This window comes from Cheilinus undulatus, linkage group 13 (genome assembly GCF_018320785.1).
Source record: "Cheilinus undulatus linkage group 13, ASM1832078v1, whole genome shotgun sequence".
NCBI lineage: Eukaryota > Metazoa > Chordata > Actinopteri > Labriformes > Labridae > Cheilinus > Cheilinus undulatus.
In genome coordinates this window covers 31,154,550-31,173,706 of record NC_054877.1, presented here as the reverse complement: position 1 = coordinate 31,173,706, position 19,157 = coordinate 31,154,550, and the positions used below count along the sequence as shown (strand labels likewise).

General features: G+C 37.0%; 1 protein-coding gene across 1 annotated transcript in view; it reads right to left on the bottom strand.

The window, feature by feature from the left end:
* The window catches only part of clstn2a (calsyntenin 2a), a 261,648-nt gene that overhangs the window by 64,592 nt on the left and 177,899 nt on the right, over positions 1-19,157 (bottom strand). The window contains exons 5-7 of the mRNA XM_041803309.1: positions 16,781-16,877; positions 6,166-6,315; positions 1,312-1,497 (exon numbers count right to left, since the gene is read on the bottom strand). Coding sequence (XP_041659243.1) covers positions 1,312-1,497; positions 6,166-6,315; positions 16,781-16,877 — 433 coding nt within the window. The remainder of the gene's footprint in view (positions 1-1,311; positions 1,498-6,165; positions 6,316-16,780; positions 16,878-19,157) is intronic.

Here is a 19,157-nt window from a genome sequence, read left to right as displayed (position 1 = left end):
TACGAATATCAAACAATACCCCAGATACAAAAAACACATACAAAAGCATCAAATGCATAGATCTGTGAGAAACATGAAAAACACACCAAGAAATGACAAATGCATTAAAAAAAACATGAAAGGTCTAAATCCTCTTTCAAACAGGACAAAGCATCCAGACGACACGTCTAGGAAGCTTCCCTACGATTAAGCCTCTGGATTCTGTCACCTCTTCTGGCCAAAGGGTTTAAGGGGTGTAAAACAGTTGCCCCACTCTGAAACCTTTCTTGTAGGATGCCCATGGTGCAGTAAGAGAACGCTTATGTTATGATATTAAACTCACTTGTCGTCCTACTTAGGGAACATGGGTCTACAACCATCTCAAAGTGACAGGCATCTTAAAAAATTTCATGATGGTGTGCAAAAAGGTCAGAACAAGGCAATGGCTCTGCCAACCTACCATTAATCAGTGGGCAGACATTATTGAAACCATTCAGTGTAGGGAACATATATGACTTACAGTTTACTACTACAGAGGGAAAAATGTGATGCACACTGGAGAAATTAGACAAATATCTAAAATAAAAAAGTTAAAAACCTCCTCAAAAAAAGTCTCCTCAATCCATCCAGAATAAATTCCAGGTCAAGGAGCCCTCAGAAATCACACTACTATTCTCCATTTTCCACATTATAAGCCATGATCAGCTGCAGCAGGGACTTCTTTTATGTAACAACTTTTAACCATACTTTATATGTTATCTGTAAGCTCAACAGTGTAAATTCTGACCATTTTATTAACAAACAATTACAGTAACAGATATAAATCCTTTTTCTTCTTCTATTATAAGAACTTGTTGTGTTATAGCTCTTATCCCTAAAAATAACAAAAGAATATGCCTGTTGAAAATTTAGAATAAGGTATTCAGCACATCTCATGATATACACAATGTGCATGAAGATCAAAAAGCATACTGTATACAGTGAAGTGCCATGTGTCAGAGGTATAAATAGAAGGAAATAATGAACACATGTTACAGGTCAAAGTGGAGTTTGGAAATTTAATTAAAGAAGAAAATATTTCAAAATATTCTTCCGTATGAAAATTGTATTGGAGCTGATGTATTAATAGACTGCTGAGGCAAAGATGTCAAAGAGGCAATTTCTGCTTTGAATTAAATTTTTCCTTGTCACTCATTATTATTGCTACCCTTTGCTCTTCAAAGTCCTCGATTTGATAATAGCCCATTACTCTTTCATTTCAACAGTTTTTTTCACTCCTCATCTCCACTGCAGATACATACATTTAAAAAAATGTTCTCTCTCACTACTTACCACAGAGTTTTTGCAGAGACTTCTCTGAGTATGTTTCTCGGTCGCAGCCCTTCCCAATGTGACTCGTCTGCAGCTCCACCATAGCTTTTACTCCAGACAGGGGACCTCCACATGTCTCCAAGTGCATCTTAGGAAACAGCTGTTTGCTTCCAGTCCCTGGTTCATAATCCACACGCTTGTTCCAACCTGTACACATCACATTAGTTTTGTAGTAAGTATACAGTCATTTTTTTTTACAATACATTATAGCCTGTATACATGAAACAGTTCCTGACAGCTAATGGACAACTGTTTCAATGGCCAAAACTATGATATTTGGTCTGAAAACTCAAACAGTATATCCCAGTAGCTCCCTTGAACAATTCTTAAGTGTTTGATACAGGCAGTAACTCCCTGTGTTGAAAAAAATAAAGCCAGTGCAGAAGTGTAAAAAACTGAGTAAGAGTGTCCACCAGAGGCTGGCTGCAAAAGCACTAGAAGTCACATACACACCCCATGTTAAAGTCCCTGTAAAGTGAAATCCAAACTTTGTGTCTTAACAAACTAGACATTTTGGAATAATGTTGCTGTAAAAATGTGAAAACACTGAGATCTATGTGTGACAGAATTTTCGATTTAGACTGTTATAAAGTTGTTCACCTCTTTCCTGGCTTAGTTTTATTTGAGTAGGGCAAATGTAGGGATCCATGACATCACCAGCCTTGACGGGGATTTACACTGCCCCCATCACCAAGCAGTTCATCTCAGTCAAGTCTGTTGTCACTGCCTTCACCAAAAGTTAACAGCCAGTTACATGCTGCCTGGCTGTGTGTTCAATGTGAGGTAAATTTCCCAAATCTATCAGCCATGGTGGCCTATGGAGAGAGATTTGTGCCAGAAAACAGTAAATTGGGGGCGCACAGATGGCCTAGCAGTTGAATGCGCTACCCATGTACACGGGTGGCCCGGGTTTGAATCCGGCCTGTGGTCCCTTGCTGCATGTCTCTCCCCACTCTTATCCCATTTCTGGCTCTGTCCACTGTCCTCCTCTGTCCAATAAAGCCCAAAAATATATCTTAAATTTAAAAAAAAGAAAACAGAATATTGAATTCCCAAGTTCTGTCTTGCTGCTGGCACAGAGCTCTGATCAGAAGTATTTTTAGAAATTTGAGAGGATCGTATTTCTCCTAAGTGGGTGTGGCTTCAGCTCATTCAACTGACACACCCATACCATCCTGGAGCAGATTCTACTGCCTTTTTTACATCCTCATTTTTCATGATTATGGAGCTTAATTTTAATCACTTAGAGGATTTTTCATGACTAAAATGTGACCTGGTGGTCATTAACACAGTTGCCTATCACATTAGAAACAAAAATAAAGATTTTTTTAATCACTTTTCTGGGGCTTTAAAATCAAGCTTTTGTTTACATCAGCAATAAATATGGTTCAAAAACAAACATGACATAACTATTTATCAGGAGGATTAAGACCCACCTCAGCTCCACCTTTTTGTTACAAGGCTGACCTACAGCTAGTTTGACACAATATTTTTAGTATGATAGTAACCAACAGCTGACACCATTCAGGCTCATCCAAAACTTTTCACAGTCTATGGGTAAAATTTTGGGGGAAAAAACCCACACTGTGAACCCAAGTTTAATGCGTATTGTTGTGTCTTCTTCTTGTACTTTAATAGCTGTTAACGAACCGTTTTGGGGATTGCTGCCACCTAGGGTGTGTCATGTATGACTGCCTTTCTTCTCCTCTCAAGTACTACCACTGCCTGCACCTAAACCATTGCCAATACAAATACCATTATTTAATAATAGTCATAGTTTTGCACCACAAAGAGATTTCAAATTTTGTGTATGCTGATTCATTTAAGACAAATCTCTTCTTCTAAACTCCTTTCAACCAGTTATCCAAAATATGTGTGTACAACACATCTATTTTACAAGATTTATCTAATTAAAATTTGCTAACTGTAAGGCCCAAATGCAATAAATCTTGTTGTTTTGTCTTGTAAGATTGAAAGATTATTAGACAGGTTACTAAATTTTAGGAAATCAGTCCTTCAGCTATTCTAGAAGAGATTTTAGTTTGAGCTTTTGTGGCATTAAATGCAGCTACTTCAGGACATGAACTTTTCTCCATTAAATCTGCCTTTTGCCAGTTTATAATGAGACTGGTTGGAACAGTAACATGACAGGTGGGTATGAAGGGCTGCTGCCCTGCTTGTTACAGTTGATTCTGTTACCAGGTGTTGTATTTTCATTACACAGGTGTTATTTTTATCCTCAACATACAAAATCTCAAAAACCCCAGCAGTGGAAGGGATTCAAATACATCGTTGTGTAAATCATTGTGAGTGTGTGTGTGTGTGTGTGGGGGGGGGGGGGTGGGTGTGTTTGTGTGTGTGTGTGTAGGTGGACACCTGGCATCTCTTGCCTAGCCTACAGAAAATGGTATCAAGTCCTCTGAGACCAACACTAAGAAAGAAAGAAACAAAGTGTGATCAGGTGGGCGAGCAGGAGCGTAAGGTGAGATAGAGCAGGACGTATTTAGCCTTTATTTATGCCAGGGGCCTTCTTCAAAACAGAGCTGCAGAAACACCGCTGACCTTTATCCACAGAAGATAAATAAGGTTACATTTACAAAAGACTTGCTGTTTGAATGCATCATTGCATTATGTTTTATTCATGGATTTAAGCCACTGTGTGTTAATGGTTTTACAGCAGGATTATGCAGCACGGCCTCTTTTATGAGCCAAATCTCAAAGAATTATACAACATTGATGAGGATGTTAGCAAGGTTTGAAAGCAACTGTGTGCTTTGTTGACGCCAATGCAGGGAGTCAGTAAAGCTATGAAATCAAAGGCGCAAAATGATGCTCATTCACTGTGTGTAAGAAGAAGATCCATCTGGTGAAGTGTCCTAAATGGTTCATTGTTCACTTTATCAGTCTGTTTATTTTTTGTTTTTGTTTTTTTTTTTAATCTCTTGGACAGCGTGTGAAGATGGCTTTTAAACAAAATTCTCACACAAAATTTCACTTTGCAGCAACTTTCTCTTCCTGTCCCCTCCCCCCCTCCATGGTGGGCATTGGCTTTTCCATCAGTGACATCCCTAGATCCCAAACATTTAGCATTCTCTTTGTGCACTCTATTTGCTCTTAGCTCTTCTAACGTTAAGATGACCTGGCATTTTTCCGGCATCTTTATTTTCTTTAATTTCAGAGCAAAATTACACAAAGCAGCAATACATGGGGCAGAATGTCGGGTATGTGCCAGGTAGCTTTATGGTAGCAAAAAGTAATTCCATCTAAGTTTATACTCTGAGGACATGGAAGTAAAGCTGTGGACTTACCAACAGTAGTGTCTACTCCAAACACAAATATTCTGTATTTTATCTTTAACTGAAGAGCGCTAAATTCAATGTGCTCTTGTTTTATTTTCATGTTTGTAAGTGTTCAATGTAAAAGAAGCCTAAGAAAACCCTTAGTGATGATATTGTTTGCCATTTAAAGTATCAGCTAATGCTGAAGTGTCTCTTTAGCAACTTAACCACATCTAAAAACACCACAAGAGAGACAGTAATGCTTTGTCAAGTGAATCTATATTTTATATATCTTTCTCTTCACAACTATTTTTGCTAATGCTAGTATTACGGTGATCATTGCTTCATCTATTGACACCTTTCTTACTTTTATAACCATTACTAGAGCAGCTAAATTATATCTAAGAGCCATACTGCTATATTTATATACTATTATACTATTTTAACAATAGAGAACAATAGTTCTCTAGATTTCATTAGCATCCTAGCTGCTAATGCTAATACTGCATGGCTTTGTTTTCTATCATTCATAGCTGTTACTGCTAATTTTTCACATATTGTTATAATCCTCAATAAAGTTATAGCAGTTTCCTGTATATATCAGAAAACATTGCGTTGAATGTAGGATTCTGGTCATCACTTTTATGTTACTCAGCAAAATTTGGTTATAACAAAGTCTGGCCAGGCTGTATTTCTATTGCCTGTAAAAAAAAAAAAGTCAGCTGGGCGCTGGTTTAGCTGAAGCAGAAAAAAACAGAAGCCCATACACAGAGGCTATAGTCCTCAACACACTGGTTCCAGGATAGGTTTCTGGTCTCAGCAGTGTTTGGTGCATGTATTCCCACTGCTCTCTCTCCCTATGTTTCTTGCCTCTCTTTGGCTATCCTGTCTTTATAATGGCTCTAAAGCCCCAAAATAATACAGTAAAATAGTTTTACTTTTATAGCAGCATTTATGAAGATATATTCTGATTGGGTCTTCAACTAGTTCTGTTTTTTTCTGATAGGGCAGAAATACCCTCTTTCCTTTAATGTAACTTTGTTTGTCTCTTTCCTCCCTTGAGTTTCCATTTCATCCTGCCTCCTTCCTTTATCTCTGTCTTCCTTCCTTTTCCCTTTCCCCTCTTGTCTCTGTCTGTCTTCGTCTTTCATTCCTGTGTGAGCTTGACTCCTAAGATGCTGTCAGCGCTGACAGGTGAGACAGCAGGGGAGACAGACTTGCTCCAACGCCAAGCTGCTAGAGTGTTAAAGAACCGGGAGAAAAATAGTCTACTTTCCCTCTGGAGGGTTTTGTCAGGTCCTCTGATTTCCTCGAGAGATGTTCGTTCTAAAACAAGATAGAATTCCCTCGAGGAAAAGGATGTGCACTGCACCACCTGCTCCAATTTTGATTCTATTGCTGTGCATTTAAGAACGTTTAAAACAATATGTCAGGGTAGCATATGGAAGCATATTAATAATCTCTCATTTCCTACAATGCAAACAGTGCAAAAAAAGGAACTGTCAAAGCATTTCTGAGTCTGTTTTTTATGTCTGACCTTGCCACCCGGGTTTGCACACAGGCTTGACATCAATATGCACAGCCACATCCTCCTTTGCTCTCTTCTGACCGCAGTCAAAGGCCGTCACCATGATCTTGTAGCTCTGCTGCTTGTCATAGCTCAGCCGCTCTGTGTTCCTGATATTACCTAAAGAAGAGAAAAAAAAAATTCACAGGAAAAATATAGACTGTTAAACTAACTTTTACATCTGTAAAGAAAGAAATGTTGTTAATTAATTAAGTGGTAATAGAGAATGACTTGAATTAAAGAAACAGCACCACAGAAACAAATTCTTTTAGTTCATAGAAGCCTTTTAGTGCAAATTCAGGGTTGACTAACCTTGTGCTGCTTTTGAATATGCAAGCTGTTTTGTAAACAGACAGTGTGAATGTGAAATAATGGATTAGCTTCACCTGTACTGAGTGTGATAAAATAGTTATAACAGTGATGGATAGAGATGCTACAGACCTGTGATTATTCAAAAGGAACAGTCTCAAGGTTAAATACTGAAAACACAATTGTAGCAGACTGCTAGCTCCTTTGAATGGACTAATGCTTTAACTTCAGAAACACTGTAAAAATATGTTCTCAAGCACTGGAGTGAAACATCATATGTGAATTTACTGTGCAGCATAAGAAATCCTCAGTGACTCAGCTTCCTCGGGTCATGTTCATGCTTAGGAATATTCCTTACAGATCAGATTTGGACACGAGGCCAACAAAGGCATCCCAGACATTAGCACAATAATAGACTGAACAAACATGAAAAGATTTGAAAGAATTAGGAGAGATAAGTGTGGCACTGTTATACAATTAGAATTGAACAGAGAAATAAGAGTGAAGCATTGGGGATTAGGGATGAGAAAAGACATTACCACACATGACATACACTCTAAAAAATATTTTTGATAAAATCATTGAAACAATTTCATACTCAAAAAAAAGAGTAGATTTCAAAGCTTTGTAATTAAGTGAAACAAATCATTAATAATAAGTAAATCTAACTTAAAATTTCAATGATGTCTGCATAAATTTAGTTAGTAGAATACACAAATCAAATTGAGTAAATGTACTCAAAATATTTTTAAACCATACAGAAAAAATAAAGAGGAACCACAAATAACTTAAGTACACACTGCTCAAATTTTTTTGTTGAAACTGGTTACACCAAAGTTTTTGGGTGGTATAAATCGATTTTTTGAGTAATAATTACTCATAGGTTTATGTTGGGTTATGTTGGGTACTTTTCATAAAGCTATGTGTTCTACATCAACTACAATTATCTCTTTTTTTCTATCACATCCTTTAATCTTGAATATTACTGCCTCCCAATATAGTCCAATTTAAGTGACTACAAACCACAGTAAGTAGGGATGCACGATGTTATTGGCAGTATATCGGTATCGGCTGATAATAGCTAAGATAATAAAACTTACGCCGATCTGTACGGCTGATAATATGACATCATCATTAAGCGCACACGATGACGCCAGACATGCGCCAACAACAAACTCCACATGTCGGCTGTGTAGGAGAAGTTTGAGGTGTGGGAACAAGACAGTAAAGTAGCTGTTTGCATTGCTTGTAAAGTACACGTGATGCAAAGAGGAGCACGACCAACACGCCTTTATTTTGCATCTAAAAAAACATCACCTGATGACTACAAGGACTTTCTTAAGATGAAAAAACTTGGTGCCAGGGAAAACTTGTCAACAGCCTCTACTGAAGTCATTTGACAAAGCTAAAAAATACAGCAGCAATCACCCCAAGGTAAGGAGCTGAAGAGAAAAATCATTGAATTTATAGCTCTTGATAATCAGCCTTTCAGTGTGGTGGAATGTACGGGCTTCCGCGGGCTAATGATGCATTAAAAGCCCCGCTACGTTATACCTAGCAGGCTCTTATAGCCAACCTCCAGCTGGTCATTCTTACAGTGGGCTTAAGTGTTGCTTCTGTAACCGCTGTCTATGTAAAAATATAATATTGTTTAAAAGTATTTTGCAGTCGTGTTGTAGTGCTAAGTCTGGTCAGACTGAGAGTAGCTGTTCCCGCCAAAACTGCACCAGTTTGAATCAGAACTGTTGGAGAATGACATCACTCACTAACTTCCTCCCCACTTTCTCAATTTATTTGAGTAGAATAGTCAACTCACTAATAATATTGAGTAGAACTGTGTAACATTTTTTTTCTTAAAACTGATAATTTTTCATAATATGTACTCAAATATGAATGAAATGCATGTTCCTTCCAAATGTGGCACCATTTAAAAGAGGAATAAACAGGCTTTCCAACGGTATAAGATTTATTGCCAAGAAGCATTATTACAACCAAGAAATAATCTACCAAACTAATATTCCCTTACTGTTTGTGCTAAGTTTATAAACTGATTGGTGAGCTTTGTAGAACTGATTACTGTGTGAATATAGGTTTGTTTCACAAATTATTTTACATGTCATTGTTAGGTTTGTTTAAAAAAAAAAAAAACAAATGCAGAAGATTGCTAATGAGAGTGGCCCCAGGTGGATTAAGATGTACCCAACTGTAGCGATGTAGTTTGTGATTGGATATTCATCAAAAGTAGATAACAAGCACAAACAGACAGACGCATTCAGAAAAGAAAATAGAGCAGAGATGGAGAGCGAGAAAAACACTCTGATGTATTTCATTGATTACTGGACATTTTGTGAATTGGACTCCTCAGACACAACCTTGTTAAGGAAAAAATTAATATTTGTGGAGTGAGCTGCAACATTTATCAGTGTTCAAGTAAGGCTTGCAGTGATTTATTGACTTTTATAGCTTTGCAATGTCTTACTTTTCTCCAGGTATGTGCAAGATCGCTGTATATTTGAAGTCAGTTAAAGGCAATGAAGTTAAACTACATTTATAGATAAATTAAGTTTATGTTTCTCCAACTTTAGAGGACAGTTCAAACAGAGGATTTAACAGAGGAATGGCTCTGCAGTTACCGAGATTATTAAGGATCTGGAGTCAGTAGCGTTTTCATGAAACCCTCTTCTTTCTTTAATAAGATCAATTTATTTTTCGTTAAGATATAAGCATAACATAAATTGCTCAGTAATTATATATATACATATATATATAAATGTATATATATACACACACAAGGGCTGTCAGCATTAATCATGATAGATCAAGGTCCCTTCTTACTGCATTTTTTAAAATCACGAGTAATAAAGCCACTGCAACATCTCCCTGAAGCCACGTCGATTTAAGAAGGCAAGACAGCTACATTCAGCAATTCAGCTACATTGGCTTAAGTATTAATGCCAATTACATAGCCAGCTTAGCTATGTTAGCGTTAGCTAAAGCTAATGGAGCTAAAGCGAGACACTTTAGCATTACTACTGAAAAAGGGCTATACGTAATTTAATCCCAAATTAGACCTCTGACCTTTTTCTCCATTTCATTCATGAATTATTGTATGGTCTGCAATGTTTGCCATGTGGTTATTTTATGAATATAACTACCAGACTTTGTTTATGAATAAAGTTGAATTAAAAAAAAAAAAACTGGAAATATGTTGTACCAACAAATTATGGCACTTTTTTTTTCTGAGATATAAGGCATCTAAAATGAACAGAGTGTGAGAGTGGCCATCAGAAATGTACAGTCTCCAGTCAGACCTTTACATATCCTTTACTGTTCCCCTAGTTCAGATTGTAAAATTAGATTTCCCTGAAATTCCTTTCTTTTTTTTTTTTTTCTTTTTTTTTTTTTTTTTAAAAAGAAGCAGGTCTGGGGGGATTTCAGAATGGGTAGATTAATCATAATCAAAATGTTTGATAATTTTACAGCCATAATCTATATATACATAAGGATGTATGGGTACATTGAAGCTATGAAAAGGTACTTTCAGGATATTTGTCCAGTAGATGTAGCCCTTGTGCAGCAGTCTCTCAGACCTAAACAAAGCTACAACAACAACCTCTCCTCTCCTACCCCTCTTTCAGTGTTCTGACTCAGTGAAATCCTTTGTAGGACTTATCTCAATCTCACTGCAGCCAAAAGTTGACTCAGTTCTTGTTACCCTCATTTTTTTTTTTAGATCAAACAAAACCTTCTTTGATTTGATAGGTTTGTTGACTCTCCTTGAATAAAGCAAGAAAAGATTAAGAGTGGGAACGATTAAGAATGGGAACGAGTCTCTGAGTGAAACAGAAACAAGCTGAAGGAAGTGTTATTACATGAGTGTGAATTCAGAGCTGAGAACAACAAACCCAGAGGGAGTTTGACTTTAATCTTTTCCCCCCCTCAATGATAAATACAGAAAGGATATGCTAAATCTAATATCTGTTCAACTAATGATTCAAAAGTTGCATTCTAAAAGTGTAATGCACATTGGCATGTTAGGAGACAGTTGAATACATTTTTAAATCTTAATCTTTACATATAGGATTAAAGAGCAAAAATGAAAGCAAAATATATATGCATTACATATACAGTAGGCCCTAACGCATACACAAATACATGCTCAAGTATGGGGGTAACATCTGCAACAATATAACATCTGTTATGCCTAATAAGGAACTGTAGCCATGACCAGCATGTCAATGAAACCTCTCTGATCACACAGAGACCTAAGTAAATCTATCCATAAAATATATCTTTTTAACAACATCTGTTATGCCTATAGTTTCGCTGACAGCAGAAATCAGGATGTCAAATAAGTTAATCAGATTCTTTTTCAGAGAGGTCTGAGGTCGAGCTTTAGAGAAAGCACTGTATGCTTACAGTGACTCTATACAGGCAGTTGTTAAAAGTGTAAAATGATAGAAATCTGCATGTTTTCAGGAGACTAGCAAGTTGAAAAAAATATTAGGGCTAAATTGAGCCACTAGGGAATACATCCAAGGAAGACTGGTGCAACAATCCTACAGTATGCTGCTGCACTGACTGATCTCAATGTTAACAATGCAGCAGAGAGGATGCTGTACATCTCAAAAAACATCAAAGCAGAAAGAAAAACCCTTTCAAGACCACGATTAAACACATTATTTATAAGTGAGGCTTTAATACAGATGTTCCTGAAGATAAACAACTGCCTTCAAATAATGTCATATTCCTATTTGGTCTAATATTTTTCTACATCAGTCATTGCCATCACAGCCTGTCTTCGGACCTAAGAAGACAGCTGAAGCTATTTCTGTTGTTTGCGTCTGAAGACTCGACTGTATGAAAGGCTGTCACTTTGATGGCTGTCAGAGAGAGAAGAGAGAAAGGGGAAGAAAAAAATAGAGGGGAGAGCATTGAAGACGAGAGGCACAGAAGGAATCAGTTCAGAGCACAGCAGAGGAGAAAAACAGAGCAGGGCTGGAAATGTCAGAGGAAGAAAGGTGCTGAGGTCAGAGGCAGACTCTTCCAACAAAAGTCTCCTGCAGGGACTGTTTGATCCACAGCTGGTGAGAAGCACAGGAAACACTGAAACTGCTGGATATCGGTGATTCGCCTCTTTTGTAACTACTCGAAAAAAGACATCAATTTCCACTCAAAGTTTGGACGAGTTAAGAGCTGCAAGTCTAAGTCAGTAAAACAACCATTATCAGGTCTTTTGAAAAATGATTATATTATTATATAATGATATATCTGCTGGATTTAACCTCTCCAGTGCAAGGAATTGCTGCTTTTACAGAAGCACATGCACCTATAAGCACTTTAATGAATAGAAAGTGGAACATACAGTGTATATAAAAAAAAGATTAATCCCCTTGGATGCTATATCTTTTTATTGATTTTATGGTTCAACCGGGCCACTATAATTTGGCTTTTTTTGACCAAAAATAACACAGAAAAAAATCTTTAATGTCAAAGTGAAAACAGTTTTCTACAAAGTAATATCAACTAGAAAAAAAAAATGTAATGTAAAAAAAGTGACTGCACATATATTCCCCTGCTTTAGAGTGACTGACCTAACTCAAGACAGGATCAGCTAATTGATGCTGTTAGTCTCACAATTAGTGAAATGGGGATCACCTGAGTGCAGTGAATGTGTCTCAAGTGATGTAGTACAAAGACACCTGTGCTTCGAATTTCCAGTCACAGGTTAATCAGAATTCCTGGCTATCATTACACTTTAATGGCAAAAGAACACCCCAAGCAACTCAGAGAAAAGGTTACTGAAACATATAAGTCATGGGATGGATACAAAAACACTTCCAAGGTACTGAACATCCCCTGGAGTTCAGTTAAATCCATCATCAAGAAATGGAAGGTATATGGCACATGCGTAAATCTGCCTACGTCAGGCTGTCCTCACAAACTGAGTGACCGTGCAAGAAAGAGACTAGTGAGAGACATCTGTGACTACTCTAAAGGAGTTACAAGCTTCTGCAGTTGAAATGGGAGAGACTCTGCATACAACATTTGTTGCCCGGGTTCTTCACCAAGCTTTAAGGGAGGGTTACAATAAGAAAGCAATTGCTGAAGAAACAGTTTACCAAAAGACGTGTGGGAGACTCCTTGGTCAAGTGGAAGAAAGTTCTTTGGTCTAATGAAACCAAAATGGTGCTTTTTTTCACCATCAGACAAGATGCTATGTGTGTCGGACACCAAATACTGAAATGCGCAGACACACCATCCCCACTGTGAAGCACAGTGGTGGCAGCATCATGCTGTGGGGATGCTTCTCGGCAGCTGGCCCTGGAAGGCTTGTAAAGATAGACGTTACAATGCATGCGGAAAAAATAAGAAAATCCTGAAAGACAATCTTATTCAGTCTGCAAGATAACTATGGCTTGGGAGGGAATTTATTTTCTGCAAGATGATGACCTGAAGCATACAGCAAAGGCTACACAGATATGGATTAATGTCAACAAGCTGAATGTTCTGGACCTTAATCCAGTTGAGATTTTTTCGTTGGACTTGAAAAAGGCTGTTTACACCCGATCCCCGTACAACCTGACAGAGCTTAAGCAATTATGCAAAGAAGAATGGAGTAAAATTGTTGTGTCCAGATGCACAAGCCTGACTGAGCAATATCCACACAGACTTAGTGCTGTGATTGCAGCCAAAGGTGCATCTCCTAAACACTGACTTGAAGTGGGTGAATGCTTATGCAGGCATTTATTTTGCATCAAATATTTCTATTTAATTGACATTACTTTGCAGAAATCTGTATTCACTTTCACAGTTTAAGAGTTCAAGACTTGTTACTATATCTATATTTTATTTTAAGATAAAGACCAACCTATGTTGTTACTGTTAAAGTTAACAAAGAATCTATTCTGAATGGGATACTGACATTTTATCGGTTGTGTTGGGGAATGAAAGAGGAATACATGGATCGTCTATTTAAGTTTAATAATTGTATACTTTGAGCAGTGGAAAAAATTTACATAACAATGAAATAAAAGAAAAAGAAGATACAAGATTGATTTAAGAAGAATTTATAGTTCACAGGAGTCAATTTAGTCCAAACAAGATATAAACTATTATGTTCCAAAAATCTCAGCTGCAAACATTATGCCTCTTGAAGTAAAAATGTGAGAAAATCTGTGGGAATCAGCTACACTTCACAGATGATGCTACACAGGCAGCAAATTGTGAAGCAATTAAAACAGTTATCATGATTTCATTATAATGAGCAACCCCGCTTGGAGAAAGGAAAAAAATATCTGTATTTTACTGATTTTTAGACTGAAATATGTCAGAGATGGGTATCAAAACAAGTCAATAGAAAATATGGCCAAGTAAAATCCAGGAGATGTAATAATATAGCTTTTTCTGACTGCAGTAGCAACCCTTCAGTCCTTTCTCTTGTTTGAAATTCGAATGTTTCTGTAAGGCAGATCTAAAGAAAGTGCTGTGTCTTCAGTTCCTCATAACAATATTATTGTGCCCTGGAGGAGATCAAATCAAATGAGCCAGTCTGTAAAATACAGTGAGTGAAAGAGCAGGAGGTTACACTCCAAAAGCAACAAACAAACAAATAAATATCACCCCCCAGAGATAAAGGAAGCAGTGTGTTCCTCTGTCTGATCTATTGGCAAAGCCCTGCAGCCCTCCTTCAGTTTGGATTACACTGCTTTCACATCATTAGCACTGTGTGGACGTGGAAGGCAGCACAAATCCCAACTCTGTCATGTTATATAGGCAGATATGCTTAGAATAGCTATCAATCACAAACACATTACTGCTCTCCACCAGTCAATGTGGGTAAAGCAACAAATAAAGGCGAGAGAACAGAAAAAGAAGAGGCTTCCAAAGTGAGATATCTTTGTCAACTCATTTTAAGGTTTGCACTGATAGAAATTAATAAATAGAGCTAGAAATCAGCCAGTCATTTCCCCTCTCAAAGGTATAAAACATTTTAAACATCAATTTAGCATATCTAAAGTAAATATACCCCAACTATTGTTGAGTAATGACTTTCTAAAAATAGGGTAAAGTCAAACTCTCCGGGTTTGTTATTCTCAGCTCTGTGTTTACACTAACAGGATGGAACTTCCTTCAGCTTGTTTATACAGTCATTAACTCAGAGGCTCAGAGACTCCAGCAATTTGAGAGAAAATAGTGTCCACACAGTTTTTAGCAGCACTGGAGCATATTTCAATCTGGTTTCCAGAAGCCCAAGGTGACCGACAGTCTTTTATTGGTGGCTGACAGTGGTATGTGCTCAGTCTTGGTACTTCTGGACCTCAGAGCTGCATACGACACAATCGATCATGAGGCATCTTTTTTAGTTATGTACGGTGTGTCCCAGGGTTCAGCTTTGGGACCATTTTCATTCTCTCTGTACATGCTGTCCCCTGGACACATAATGCAAATGTATGGTGTTTTATTTCATTTAATGCTAACAACACTCTGCTTTACCTGCCTGTTAAAGCCTCTGACCCTGGGAAGTTGAGTGCTTTAAATGACTATATAGCTGATATTAAAGACTAGATGGCAGAGAATTTGAATCAGCACTCAAATGTGGATAAAACGGAGGTCCTGGTAATCAGGTCCCATCAGAAGGAAAACAAATTCTGACATCTTCTGGGCCTTGAATGGATTGCATGGCAGCAACTGCAAGGAATCTTAGCATTTGGTTTGACAGCACTGTGAATTTCCAGCAGCAATTTGAAATTTTAATTATTCGACAATTATTGTAAAAAATATAATATGGTCATTTTTATATAATATGATATGCATTTCTTTAAAATACTTTGATACATTTTGTAATTTAATATCTCAGTTTTGCTTGATCTCACATTTCTTTTGATATTCTGCATGTTCTGTTTAACTTTAAAGCACTGTGAATTGCTCTATGGATGAATGGGTCTTATAAATAAACTTGCCTTGCCCTGCAAACAAACACAGTTCTGCACTTTTCTGCATGGCTGCAGAAATGTTTTGTCCTTGCTATTAGTCATTCACTGTTTAGAGTTCTGTGAAACAATCCAAAAGTAACAAGTTATTTCTCTAATTCTTCCGTTCACTTCCTATGTATTTCACTTTATCACCTCAGCTCTCTCTTTTTAACTTATGGCAGCTTTTGGTCAAAATATAAGAAAAAAATCTAAACATTGTTTTTTTAAGCCTTGATACTTTTTGATATCAAACTGGTAAGGATGACTCATTTTAAATCACATAGAATCAAAAAGTATCTAAATATGAAAACTGTGACAAAAGTGTTTCTGTTCACTGCCTGCTCCACTATTCATCTCTAGGTGCAGTCATCTCTTTCATGTCTATCTTTAGAGACTTGTTCATGCTTACACAAGGTTGATCTGGTTCAGATCATACACAGAATGTATGCAAATTTAGCCCCAGAATGGCTTTCTGCTTTCATCAGGACATTAACCATTCTGTTTGTGTTTAAGTGTGGCGATAGCAGCACTACTTTACATTTACTACATGTCCGAAGTCAGGTTCAAAAGAGTTTTATCCTAAACGATCCTCAAAATGATGGTTTTTATCACCCTCTTTTGTTTCAGCAGAGAAGAAATTCTCTCTACAAGGTCCATTAAGTATCTGTAGATGTTTAAATTCAGATTTTTCTGGAAGGGAACTTCAAGGGCTTTCACCAATGTTAGTTTAAAATGTGAATTTTTTTTTCAAGCAGGGGAAAAGAATCAAGAGCAGGGATCGTATTTTTTTTCGTCTTTTATTGCTCTTAGACAAATACTCATGAAAGATGAAAGCTATTTTAGAGAGAAAAAGTAAACTTTGCTCTCTCTCTGAATGTTTTTCCTCACAAGTGTGATAGAATTTCATACCTTTGTCTTTGAAATATGAAGCCTTTTTTGCCAAAGAATACAAGTTTTTGGTCGATTTAGACTACAGTTCAGTGAGTGTATTTGAGCATGATTATGATCATTATGAGGTTTTTAATTTTGTTCATACTTCTTTATTGTATTTCAAAAACAGGCGTGATCAAGTTCTCATGACCTACTTCCCATTTTTAATTAGTATCACGTTAATAATGGCCCTTCAGTGAAGGAAAATTGAATGAAAAACTTCCGCCGAACAGCGCCTGCAGGAAATCAAACTCTGTTATCCTAGTTTCTCTTTCACAGATTTGTAGTACATCTCTCCTAATCACATCAGCAATTATAACTACAGTCCAGTCACTGATTCAGACAAGACACACACAAACCCACACACTCACCATTGCGGTCTATTGCAAATGGAGTTCCTGCAGTGACGATCTCGTAGTTGCAGATCTGGCTGTACTGTGGTGAACAGTCCTGGTCCCAGGCCTCGACCTGGAACAGCAAAACAAACAGTTGTAGTTAAAATGTACAATAAAAATATTCTAACACTTTTAGATGAATGAGTTCTTACAGCTTTGTTTAACTGCACTTTTTTAGGTTTATATGATATTATAAAACAAAACAAAGATGGCAAACAAAAGTTAAGTTAAACTTAAAAATGAGAGTAACACTAGCAGCACTGCTTTACATTTACTTAGCGCTTTATTTACTTACTTAGAAAGGAGTTTTCATGTGGTTATGAAAAACACTGCTATAAGGATTGATACCGCTCTATGACCTAGCGAATCAACTGAGTCCATCATCAACAACACTATCTTTTTCTATCACAGTACAATTTTTTTATTCCTGGCACTGCTGTTGGGGGGTAGAAGTCAGACAAATTGCCTTATTAAAGAGTCATAAAGCATGCTGTCCAAAGTGCTTAGTGGTTTGTCTGTTTACAAAATGTTATTACATAGATCACAATCTGGGCACAAAGCCAGGCGCTAAGTGCACAAAGGTTGGATAAGTGGCTTGATTATACATAGGCGAGGTCTGTAAGGAACAACAATCACATCAATCAGTGCACCAGCTCTCTTACCTTTGAGAGCCAGGTGTGCCTGGAGGCTGGTTTGTTGGTATTTACACTGTCAATTTTAGTTTTTATTCTTAAACAGAACAAACTCAGGCATGCTCTTTAACTTCTCTCCTTTCATTCTGCCTCTGAACACATTAAAAAAGCACTAAAAACATTCAAAAAAAATCTAAAATCTTCTTCTGCTGCGGGATTTCACTTAACATCAGAAACAATCAGGAAAGATGTGATGAACATTTCAGCATGAGGCACAAAAGTGGAACCTCATTATTGTCACAGAGTGCAGACACTCCAGCAGGGTCAGGCAGTATTTATACAAATTCATCTTAATTGTATTTTAAATCCCAGTCTGTAGTCTCCATGTTTTTGTCTTCTTTACTGTGAACTTTTATGTACAGTATGTGGCTGCTTGTCTATGTCTGCCTTGCTGTTGCTGTTTTTATGCATCTGTGTGGTTGTCCTTCTATGTCAGTTTTAACTGTCAGTCTTTTTCTTGTCTTTTATTTTGTTTTATCATGTGTGCCGTTCCTTAAAAGTCCAACCAGGAACAAGGACTGCAAATTAGCCATGGCTAGAAGTCTTGTATACATTGCATCAGTTACACAGTATTTAAATGCAGTGATGCTTATGTATTGTCCCTGACAAATAAATTAAAGTATATGAGCTCAACATTAAACAAAAGTCGGCTGTATAAAGTTATTTACTTATTTCTTCTGCTTGAATCCTGTATCTGTAATAAATGTGAAATGGACAATAGACAGGCTTTATAAGTATCTGATGGCTTGATTGTTGGTGGCATTCACAGTTATTTGAAAGATTTATTATAAATCCAACACACTTGCATGAGAGCATATGAGTGTGTGTGTGCTTCTTTATGTGATAAAATGAACACTGGAGCATGTGTGTATGGAGGAGCTTGGAAAGGAACAGAAACAGCAACAAAATGTTTCTGTCTCTTGATTATCTGTCCTATTAAAAAAAACTATATTTGAATGTTGTATTTGTTTAAATTTAATTTGGCAAATGAACTGATATCAAGCTGTGAAGAAGGCGTGCTTAAACAGGGTAACTTTACTTTCATTTGAGTACAATACCTTCTATTTCACCTCTGTTGACTACACAAAAGCACATAAGGAGAGAAATATTCCACATCACATCCAAAAAAAGCCAATGTACACTGCAAAACTGAAGGGTTAAACATTTCAGAGTTAATTTAGACTTCCATACTTTAATTTTAACTTCATCTTGAGTGAAACGGTCTTCAGTTTTGGAGTTATTTGGTGGTGTTGATCCAAAAGTGTTAGTTCAACTCTATAAAGAGTCAATTGATCTAAGCTCTGCCTACTGCGATTTCAAAGCTTGGAGGATCTGTGAAAGGGGTTCGCCATCATGTCCTTAGGCAGATTGTTTAGTTTTGTTTTGATGTTGTCTGACGTACAGTGATCCCTGCTGGGGTTCGTTTGCTAAATGTTTCTGGTGAATTGTTGTTGTTTTGTTACTTTAGATTCTTCTAAAGGATCCATAGTGTGTATTCTTCATCAGTATGCACTGTGTTGCTATGAGGTTGATTCGTTTGAATAGTGACTGCAGCTCTGCCATATTGTAAACTGTTTAACAATTTCAAAAGTGTAGTTTAAGTATATGTTGTGTGGACCAATACAGACACTTTTAAAGTGTTAAATTTAATTATATTTAAG